Source organism: Oncorhynchus mykiss, chromosome 10 (assembly GCF_013265735.2).
Source record: "Oncorhynchus mykiss isolate Arlee chromosome 10, USDA_OmykA_1.1, whole genome shotgun sequence".
Classification (NCBI taxonomy): Eukaryota; Metazoa; Chordata; class Actinopteri; order Salmoniformes; family Salmonidae; genus Oncorhynchus; species Oncorhynchus mykiss.
The window spans coordinates 69,626,941-69,638,679 of NC_048574.1; the positions used below are offsets into that span (position 1 = coordinate 69,626,941).

The 11,739-nt window shown below is 46.1% G+C and overlaps 1 protein-coding gene across 11 annotated transcripts in view; it reads right to left on the reverse strand.

The window, feature by feature from the left end:
• LOC110534556 (endophilin-A1) overlaps window positions 1-11,322 on the reverse strand; it is a 54,254-nt gene extending 42,932 nt beyond the window's left edge. For all 11 annotated transcript variants that reach the window (XM_036933754.1, XM_036933751.1, XM_036933749.1 and 8 more), the window contains exon 1: window positions 11,048-11,322. In XM_036933754.1, the coding sequence (XP_036789649.1) occupies window positions 11,048-11,092 (45 nt within the window). In that variant the 5' untranslated portion in view covers window positions 11,093-11,322. The remainder of the gene's footprint in view (window positions 1-11,047) is intronic.
• Between the last annotated feature and the right edge of the window lie 417 nt (window positions 11,323-11,739).

Genomic DNA, 11,739 nt, shown 5'->3' on the forward strand with positions numbered 1-11,739 from the left:
CGCACCAAGGAACGAACACACACACACACCCACGCACCAAGGAACGAACACACACACACACCCACGCACCAAGGAATGAACACACACACACACCCACGCACCAAGGAATGAACACACACACACACCCACGCACCAAGGAACGAACACACACACACACCCACGCACCAAGGAACGAACACACACACACACCCACGCACCAAGGAACGAACACACACACACACCCACGCACCAAGGAACGAACACACACACCCACGCACCAAGGAACGAACACACACCCACGCACCAAGGAACGAACACACACACCCACGCACCAAGGAACGAACACACACACCCACGCACCAAGGAACGAACACACACACATTTGTCGGCTAGTCCATTCTAGGACAATTCAATTGACAAATCTACCATTCTCCACTCCTAACAGAACAATATCCATGCATCCTTGGTCTTCGGGTGCTTTAGCCCGAGAGTATTCACTGAAGCTCAGTACAGGAAGTAAAGGCAGCATTGGAGATTCATAGCTACTCGCCACCATCTCTCACTATAACAGTCTTTTCCCAAATCAATACAACCGCTGTAAAGGCATTTACTCCACCCATCAATAACTGAGTAATGGACTTTTGCCAGTGGTGCAAATAAACAATATCTTCCTATGAGCTCAGAAGAAAAACAAAATCAACCAGGAAATAGACCAAGATTGAAGGGTGAGAAAGTGTTAGTCGTTGCGTAACGTCTCATTGATGAAGGTATATTGAGCTGGTTTCAGGAGCAATACAGATTTCTTCATGAGGCAGTTCTAGTGTAAGACTATTAGGCAGTGTGTGTGTGTGTGTGTTAGCTTATTAGGGCAGCGCTGAAGTGAGAATCCAGTCAGTGAAAGATGACTATAGAGATTGTGCCGTGTGTGTAGGTACATCGGGTGTTTGGGACTTGATCCTCTCAGCTACTGTTCTCTTCTTTGTTCCCCTGCCTACAGTATTTTGGCATGAGTCCTGCCTTTCCCACCATCTCCCTTTATTTCTCTCTCTCCACCCCTCTCGCCCTATCCCTCCCTCTTATCTCCCAGATGGATCGGTTCTCCCCTGCACTGCACTGCAGTATACATGACTAGGAGCAGCAGAATGAGAAAGAGGAAGGAGAGGCAGACCAGATGACTCACCCTCTCCTCTCACAATCTGCGGCCCTACAGGCCCCTAGGCAGGCTGCAGCCACATCCAGGGAGTCCAACGCTGCTGCCATACACACACACACACACACACTACTAAATCAGCAATCACAATGGATGCACACATCTCTCACTATAATGGATGCACACCAAGCACACAGAACACTACTAAATCCATCACAACGGATGCACCATTCCTGAAGTAGACATATCCTAAAGCCTCTCCCCACAACGCCTCTCTCTCCTCAACTACATCCATACCAAAGACACCAAGCTAAATGTTATACGTTGCTGCATTACTATGGTCAGGTGGATTATACCGTGGTCCTGAATCCACAGCTACATCTTCCTGAGCTGAAAGGGATTCCCATGTACTGAGTGACCCTGGTCTGCAGTGCTAGAGGCAGCCTTTGGACTGTTCTAATGATGACAGCTAATGACGCGTGTCCTCCAGACACTGTTGATGTACATGGTGTTGTACCCTCTTCCAACTCGGCACAGACACAGCAAACACACACAGGCTGAATATGATTGTGTTTGTTTGTGTGTGGCCTTGCTGCAGGGACTGCTTGCTACTACAGTGGATGGATTCTCTCCCTCTGCAACAAGCCATGGAAAGGGGATTTTCAAGTGAACCGAAGTGAAGAGCAGTCGTGGATGTTTTGTCTCGCTGGCCTCTTGGAGACGGGCCCTTTATACTCTAATCAGACGGCACCAAATGTTCTGGAAACACCAGCCTGAGAGGCTGAGAGGAAGACAACAGTTGCTACATAATGTCAGAGACATTATCAGTGTGCCCTCGGCTCAGGGTGGCGTCTACCGGTCACCATAACATTCAACACTGGCAGATGTTTGATACGGGCAGTTCAACAGGTCAAAGGTAGAACATCAGTACTTTGTTACAGTAGATCAAATACAAGGGAAACAATCATTCAATTACAATCATCAATGCCTTTGTCATCTCTCCCATCTATGGTAAACAGCACTCAGATTCATCTTCTTCCTTTAAATAACCACTTTACACCAATCAACAAGAGATCAATGACACTACCAATCTTCTGATTGGCAGGGAAATGTGAATGACAGGAGGCAGAGCAAATGCCTTTAAGGGACACCTGTCACAATGCCCAACGTTGTAAGCTCTGCAATAGTCTATATGCCGGGGAGCTAGGGTCAGTCTGTTATGTCTGTTGGAATTCTCCCGTCTTATCTGGTGTCCTGTGTGAATTTAAGTAAGCCCCCTCTAATTCTCTCCCCCTCCCCTCCTGGCAGGACCATGCCTCAGGACTACCTGGCCTGATGACTACTTGCTGTCCCCAGTCAACCTGGTCACGCTGCTGCTCCAGTTTCAACTGTTCTGCCTGCAGCGATAGAACCCTGAACTGTTCACTGGACGCGCTACCTTGTCCCGCACCGGCTGTTTAGGACTCGCTCTCTACCGCACCTGCTCTTTAGGACTCGCTCTCTACCGCACCTGCTGTCTTGACCTCTGAATGCTCGGGTATGAAAAGCCAACTGACATTTACTCCTGAGGTACTGACTGACCTGTTACACCCTCTACAACCACTGTGATTATTATTTGACCCTGCTGGTCATCTTTGAACATCTTGAAGAACAATCTGGCCTAAATGGTCATGTACTCTTATAATCTCCACCCGGCACAGCCAGAAGAGGACTGGCCACCCCTCAGAGCCTGGTTCCTCTCTAGGTTTCTTCCTAGGTTCATGCCTTTCTAGGGAGTTTTTCCTAACCACCGTGCTTCTACATCTACTTCGTTATTAAAGATTAGTGCAGAGGTAATCTTAAGTGTACAAAAGTCATGCAAGACCGAAAGGTTTTAAAAATGCTGCACACACTTCAGAAAGAAAGAGAGAGGAGAGAGAGAGAGAGAGAGAGAGAGAGAGAGAGGCAGAAAGAGAGAGGAGGCAGAGAGAAAGAGAGACTTCTCTTCTAATAGACTACAGACCATCTCTAATTAGAAGAATTGCGGCTAGATGGGACCGACTTATTTTCTCCCTGAAGGGGGAACTACGGTACAACACAAAAGAGACAGAAGAAGAAGTAGGAAAGAACCACTGCTGTAGTTTCTCAATTCCTCTTGCACATAACCTTGCCTCATGTGTTCATGCTGTTCTGATACCATATCTGCATGATGATGGCAGCTGTAGTCTAGAACAGATAGTATTCAGTTACAGCTCTTCCCACGCTGGACTGACCGAGATAAGAGGTTGAATGCACCTCCACGTATTATGGAGAGATGTCTCTGTCTCGGTCACACACACACACCCAACCTTTCCAAAACAAAACCCCCACACGTTGCTTCATGCTGGTACCTGTTCTCCACCCTGGGATAAACACGGCCATGTTTTACACCTGTCCATAGGAGTTACAGAAACACCACCCACCGGTCCTTTATTTGGAGATGTGGAGTTAGTAATAAAGCCATCATCAAAATGACTATCAATCTCTCTACTCATCATAATCGTCTTGTAGTTGTCATCTATGCTATTCTGATAACTACCATGTGATGGGGGAGCATAGAAATAGAACCTGTCATAGATATGAATTCTGTCATTCAATTTCTATGTGGGGAAATATGTCTGATGTCTTCCACTGACCTGGTTCAGTAGCTCTTAGTGCCACCTGATATCCATAGAGAAACTGCAGCATCATATCTCAGGAATACACACACACACACACAGACCAGACAGACCAGACAGACACATCTGCTCGCTCGCTGTCTTGCTGCGGTCTATCTGTACCACAGTAGCTCTCAGAAGAAGAAAGCACAAGAGGCTTGAATCATTTATCAGACACAGCAGTGGAGTGAAGAAATGCTGCTTCATTAAGAACAGTGACTTAACACACAACGCTCTACTTTAACCTCTACTGAACAGAGACCTCCATGCTATTTTACTCCTGTTCTCACCCATGTAGCTAAGCCAACCATATTAGCCAGTAGAATAACCTGCCATGTAATAGGGTATAAGAAGATTACAGTAGCCATATAGCTTAGAATCACCAATGTCGACAGCATTAAAATCAACTAAATGTGTCGGCGGCCCGAGTTTCCCTTCTGACATTTATCTAAAACATCCATTTCTGTACAGCCAAAGACCCTAAAGACACTTTCTGAAGTTCCCCATTTCCTCTCCTCCTTCCCACACTCTCTCTTTCTCCCTCCCCCAGCAGTAGATGTTTTTGAAGGTATTTTTAGTTACCTGTTGGCAGACTGTTAGTCTGGCTAAGACCTAACTCTCAAAGTCCTCCTTCGGATGTTAGAGCTTGGAGTGGCTCTTTCATGTTGTCAGCACGATGTGTTTATAATGAAGGAGGTCTGTGATTTTCCTGGTTGGTTCTCCTCCATGTCTTTCTGACTTATGGACAACCACACAGGCCCCGAGCTCCGCCCCCTTCCATTACTACTGTTGGATTTTCATATCCATACATTTGAGAGAACCAATCAAACACATCACTCAAATTCTGAGACAAAATTGCATTAACAAACGGCCTCTAGACCAGTGTGTCACAGCTCTCCCCGTGCTGTGATTCACGTGGGTCGCGTCAGCCAGGCTAGTGTCAGCCAGGCTAGTGTCAGCCAGGCTCGTGTCAGCCAGGCTCGTGTCAGCCAGGCTCGTGTCGGCCAGGCTAGCAGACTATTACCATTAGATGCAATGTACTACGGAGCTACCATGGGCTAAAAACAGAACGTCACAACCAATGTTCTGAGGAGGGCATGTTCTGGTGAAGAAGAGGGTTTCCCCTCTAGCATAACAGAACATGGGGTAGACCAGGGGCTACCCTTGCAGCATTGGGGGACATCCAGCATGCGCCACATCTATTTCTATGGGTACAGGCACTGTTCATGACACAAACTGTTCACACTCCTCTTGGTGGTGGAGAGAATTTTGCAAGTTTAAAGCTTATTGTCTTGCAATTCTATACATTTTGCCATGTCCAATGTGTATTCATGTGATATTTGAGTGACTAAAAAATGACAACAATATCTACGGGCTAAAAACCTAAATTAAAAAAACAGCTGATATGGCCGACTTGATCTGGACATTTATAAATAGCTCTCGAAGTAATGACATGACTTACATGACACGAGGAAGTGATGATGCACTACCCAATTTAGAAATTGCACCTTGTGCATTCTACTAATCTACTAGCCTAGTTCATGCGTTTGCCCCACAACAAACGTTAGCCTAGTTCATGTGTTTGCCCCACAACAAACGTTAGCCTAGTTCATGTGTTTGCCCCACAACAAACGTTAGCCTAGTTGATGTGGGTAGCTGTGGATAAGCAGTAGTCTATGACGTGTGAGAGTCAATCATGCCATGGCTAACATTCAGTATGGGGCCTCTCATCCTACCATGGGAATATAAGCCTGACATTTGGAGAGCATCTGTTCTCCTCCACACTAACTGATGCTTCTGACTCATAGCTCTCCTTCTTTGTCCCTCTATCCCTCTCTCCATTTCCTTCTTCCTCTTTCACTAAGGACAAAGTCGACGGATGGCGTAACACACACACTGTCCTCTAGAAATACTCTAAATAACACAACCAATTTGGAGAAAAACATCCTCGGCGTGAGTCATCCTAATTGCTTCCCAAATCAAAAGACGTAATACAGTCATGTTTCCCAGTGAGCAGGAGAGACTATTTCTCATTGCACCTTATTAAACTTCTCTAGAGAAATGTCTCATTTCAACTTATAAAGCTGGATTCATGTCCAGTGAAGGGATGGAGGGAGACTTGGTTGCTTTAACCTTCATGCCCCGTGCTTCCCTCTCCTCTCTCACCAATATTAAATGGACTGCATTGCAGTTGCCCTTGTACAGTGCGTGCGAGAGAGATTGTGTAAGAGAGTGAACAGTGTGTGTGTGTACACAACTGTTTAAGTGTGTGTACTAAATCCCTCAGTGAAACCAGCAGCTTTTTATGGCCAGTTGTTCCCCACAGAGCCCTGGCCCATAAAGCCTGAGTGAAGAAGGGATAATGCACAGCGTGCAGGAGGGGAATGGAACATAAAATATACACCGCAAAGCATCTGCTACATAATCACACAGGCAAGGCAGGGTCTGATGGGTAATTAGCCGTTAGCATTAGCTCTGGTCAATGTCGGGTCAGTTGAGATTCCCGGGACATCCAGTACAATAATGTTCTGGATCATTGCATCTGTTAGAACTGATTTCAGATCAGGTCACTGGACCTTAACCATTATGAGCCAAAGCCACAAAAGGTGACCCTGGATCAGATGTAAACCTTCAAAGGAACAACATACACTTTTGACCTTTTAGAGATGGATGCTTTGTCTTGTAACCAGAACGACCACATATTAAAAACATATACCAAATCAAATGACATCTGATTGGTCACATACACATGGTTAGCAGGTGGTAATGCAAGTGTAGCGAAATGCTTCTAGTTCCGACAGTGCAGTAATAACTAACAAGTAATCTAACAATTCCACAACAACTACCTAATACACACATATGTAAAGGGGTGAATGAGAGTATTTACATATAAATATATGGATGAGCGGCATAGGCAAGGTGCAATAGATGGTATAAAATACAGTATATGCATGTGATATGAGTAACGTAAGATATGTAAACATTATTAAAGTGGCATTATTTAAAGTGACTAGTGATTAATTTATTAAAGTGGCCAGTGATTGGGTCTCAATGTAGGCAGCAGCTTCTCTGAGTTAGTGATGACTGTTTAGCAGTTTGATGGCCTTGAGATAGAGACTGAAAAACAGCTTCTCGGTCCCAGCTTTGATGCACCTGTACTGACCTCACCTTCTGGATAGTAGCAGTGTGAATAGGCAGTGGCTCGGGTGGTTGTTGTCCTTGATGATCTTTTTGGCTGTCCTGTGACATCGGGTCCTGTAGGTGTCATGGAGGGCAAGTAGTCCGTTGTGCAGACCTCACTACCCTCTGGAGAGCCTTACGGTTGTGGGCGGAGCAGTTGCCGTACCAGGCTGTGATACAGCCCGACAGGATGTTCTCGATTGTGCATCTAAAAGTTTGTGAGGGTTTTGGGTGACAAGCCAAATTTCTTCAGCCTCCAAGGTTGAAGAGGCGCTGTTGCGTCTTCTTCACCACGCTGTCTGTGGGGGTGGAACATTTCAGTTTGTCTGTGATGTGTACGCCGAGGAACTTTAAAACTTTCCACCTTCTCCCCTGCTGTCCCTTCTATGTGGATAGAGGGGTGCTCCCTCTGCTATTTCCTGAAGTCCACGATCATCTCCTTTGTTTTGTTGACGTTGAGTGAGAGGTTGTTTTCCTGACACCACACTCCGAGTGCCCTCACCTCCTCCCTGTAGGCCGTCTCGTCGTTATTGGTAATCAAGCCCACTGCTGTTGTGTCGTCTGCAAACTTGACGAATCAGTTGGTGGCGTGAGTGGCCACGCAGTCGTGGGTGAACAGGGACTACAGGTGTACAGTGTTGAGGGTCAGCCAAGTGGAGACCCCACCCATAAGCCCCTCCTCCCTCCTTAGGCCTGTTCATCCACCCATCTTCCCCACTGATCTCCTCTGTCAGGGGACAGGCATAACATTTGCTCTCAGATGAATAGAGGGAGCCCTGCTGTCACTGCCTGGGAGACTGAGTGCAGCATGCAGAGTGTGTGTGTGTGTGCGTGTGTGTGTGTGTGTAAAGGCAGATAGCAGGAGAGAGCTCCTCCTATACCTCTTGGGGTTTATACACTCATACACTCATATTGGCAAGCAGCATACTGCACCCTGCATCCCACTGCTGGCTTGCTTCTGAAGCTAAGCAGGGTTGGTCCCTGGATGGGAGAACAGATGCTGCTGGAAGTGGTGTTGGAGGGCCAGTAGGAGGCACTCTTTCCTCAGGTCTAAGAACTATCCCAATGCCCCAGGGCAGTGATTGGGGACATTGCCCTGTGTAGGGTGCCATCTTTTGGATGGGATATTAAACTTGTGTCCTGACTCTCTGTGGTCACTAAAGATCCCTGGTGTCCTGGCTACATTAACATCATGCCATCATGGCCATCTAATCATCCACAGCTTTCAATTGGCTCGTTCATCCCCCTCCTCTCCCCTGTAACTATTCTCCAGGTCGTTGCTGTAAATGAGAATGTGTTCTCAGTCAACTTACCTGGTAAAATAACAGTAATACATTAAATATAGGCCCATTGCTGTAAAGACCAACGATGTATGACTACATCTGTATGTCTATGGTGACACATACACACAGTCTCTGGGTGCTCCGAGGTCAAATCTAAAGGGAGAGAAAAGGTTTCCCACTGTGACAGTGACAGACAGCTCCCTCCTTCAGGTGTCTTGACCACAACTACATCACTATTCTACCCAGACATGGCTTGGCTACTTCTACCACAAGGATATTTGTACAACTCACTGTTCCTCAAAGTAGTAGTACATATACTCTGACAGGTTGAAACGGCCTTATGATACATTAGAAACCATTAACTTGCATCATTCATTGGTAACACATTGCATGTGGCGTAACAGTTATGGGACACAATGTTCAAAGTGTATTGAACATGAACTGAATGTTGAGATCGAAGCAGCTGACATTCAATGACCTGTTGCTGTGCATTTGGCAGTATTCATTGACTGTATGATTCAGTCATTGTCTTTGCTTGTCTCTTAACAAGTGACTGCACATACAATATTACTGAATTGACTGTCAGCTGATGACTAATGTCATGTGTGTGTGTGGGGGGTGTGTGTGTGTGTAGTGTACTAAACCAGTGTGAGAGAGAGGACAGAGGCCTTGTTTAGACTTGACAGTTCATGCCGTTTTAGTGTTCTGATCATAGAGTTCTGATCATGGAGTTCCGAACGCGTCAGGCATCTACATGAAACATGTCTACCGTGTCCACAGTGTGTCTGGATTCCCTTTTCCAGCACTATATTCAAATGCCAGTATTCACTCTACAAAACGGTGGAATAGGCTAAATATGATAACACAACAACTGATGTCAGTTGCTAACTACCGTAGCAAACTAGCCAGCTAACCTCTGTAGCTAGCCTGCAAGCTAGCAAACAAACACTACAGGGATTGCAAACAGGTTAGCAGAACTACCAAACAAAAAATAGTTTTTCTAAATATTAGCTAGCTGGCTAGCATTTATAAGGCCAGCAAACATGTTCCTCACATGCTAGAAACGCATTTCCTCCAATGTTATAATGAAAAGGTGCCTCTCGGTCCCAAAACACAAGTTTTCTGGAGACTTGTGGAAGAAGTGCTGATGATGTCGCCCACTGTATGCGCTTTCGGTAGCCTGATTGCATCCACACTGAGGAGGAATCCACACACAATGCAGCCCTGACCACCTCCTGAAGTGGTCAGCCAGATCTGAACACAATCAGACCACAAAGCCACTTTTGTGTGTCTAGGCCAGTCTTTTCAATGCGATCTTCGCATTCTGATAGCAGAAGTAACATGCAAGTGTCAAGTGTAGACATGGCCAGAGTGACAGGGTGACTCAGCCCTGTTCTAGGTCCTCCTGCTGCGTGTGGCCCAGAGCGCATGTCACCCTGCACTCCAACACAACACCCCCGCGAACTCTCCAGGGAGGTTAAACCCAGCTTGAAGATAAAATGTAAGCCCTTCAGTTAGAGACACTCAGGGCTGGTGCAGAACACGTCTTTGGACATCACTTTGGCAGGACTGAACCGGGCGTTTTAAAGGGGACAGGCCAATGGGGCGCACAGACACTTCCCAACGGTGTCTTAAATCCGTCCAAAGTGATTAAAACAGCATTAGCTATAGTCTATTTTTAAACCAGTAAAAACACTAAACAGAGATTGGGATGGCCCTAAACCATATTGCAGTGTGTAGATGCGTCCACCGGGATGCATTACAATTATACTTAAATGACGGATCATTTCACACATTGTACGGTTTTCTGCATCGTCAGCAAGTTGGAGAAAGCACCCCGGGAGGAATTAGATTCAGTAGGCCTAACTCTAGACAGTTTGTCAGGACAGTTAGATGTCGGTCGTGAGATGCCCGGTTTTAGAGGGCGGCGAGGTCAACCTGCGCAACCGCGTTGGGAGGATTTCAACCAGGACTCATTTAACGGTTACATAAAGGCGATTTAATAACGCACTGGTCTAGCCCTTATGGTAGAAAAAACAGATAATAACATTATTCGTTGTTCCAAGCTGGAGTTTTTCTCCGGTACAGGCGGAACGTCATGTGAAGTGGAGAAGGTGTACCCATCATCACATTTTCAGACCATCTGTCCTGTACCGACGGTCTGTGATGTAGACGGTCAGTACTATCCGGTATCCTTGGGACGTCCCTACACTAAACACTAATCTTAACCATTTAAAACATGGCATTTTCCAATCCGCTAGGGACATCCCAAGGATCCCGGATAGCACGGACCGTAGAGCAAAGGGATTATCGTGAAAACAATCCCCATTTTGTTATTTTGACCTGAAATCACTCTCTGCATAGAATGTCAAAGGTTAATTTATCACTCTCTCTGCACGTTTCAGAGGGATAAGAATGATGCGGCCCGTGGCGCATTGCTGCGTCGCGCCAGTCCTTTTTAATGTCATTCATTTAGGGGATTCGAGCGCCATTGAAGGCGCATACAGTGCAGTTGTGATAGGAAGATCAATTTCCTCACAATAAAGCGTATTAGCCATGATGCAACCGCGAATATGCTACAAACTGTCTACCACGGAAAAACGCTGCGCATAACTAATGAGGCAGATACCGTTATGTTATCCTTTCAACACCACCCTCACAAAGCATTAACCAGCAATCACGAAAACCCTTGACATTCTCAATGCATCTACACGATTAGGCTACTATATCCAAAAGGCACGACAATGTCCTGTATTATTTGAATTAACAATGCGGCTTACCTGAGTAGCTTTGTGGAACTGTTTCTTAAACCCAGCTACAGACATGGCTCCTGCTGCTGCTATACACGACGATTCTAGATGGATTACGAGCTGATGTGGGATTGTTTTGCAGGAATCTCGGCTCCTAATTGCGTGGGATGATATTGCTTCCGAGGAAAACCCCTCTGTATTGCTCTTAACTATTGGGAATCTCCTTTGAGCGGGGGCCGTGATCAGTGATCAGCATAGTCTACCGAATGTCAAACCCACATGTACGACACGCCAGTGACGTCAGCGCTCCGCAACCAGGCTCTTTTTTTAAAGCAGCAGCGTAGGCTACAGAGTTGGCCAGTCTATCTACCACTGCACGACACGGCATGTTTAAACGGCCATACGCTGTAATCACGCCATTTTAGAGGAGAGTGTGGCGAATAAGGGGATATAAGCGCTAAATCGGGACGTGACATGGCAGACAAGTATGAAAAAACAAATTGGCACGAAGGGAATTACATCACTTGAAGCTAGAATCAAGAATCGGCCTTTCATTCCCATTTTAATAGCCTACGAAATCCAAATAGAACAATGTGCATTACAACCTTGTTATACACCACAGATTAAAAAGGCATATGGGGAGGCAGGGTAGCCTAGTGGTTAGAGCGTTGGACCGAAAGGTTGCAAGTTCAAATCCCCGAGCTTACAAGGTACACATCTGT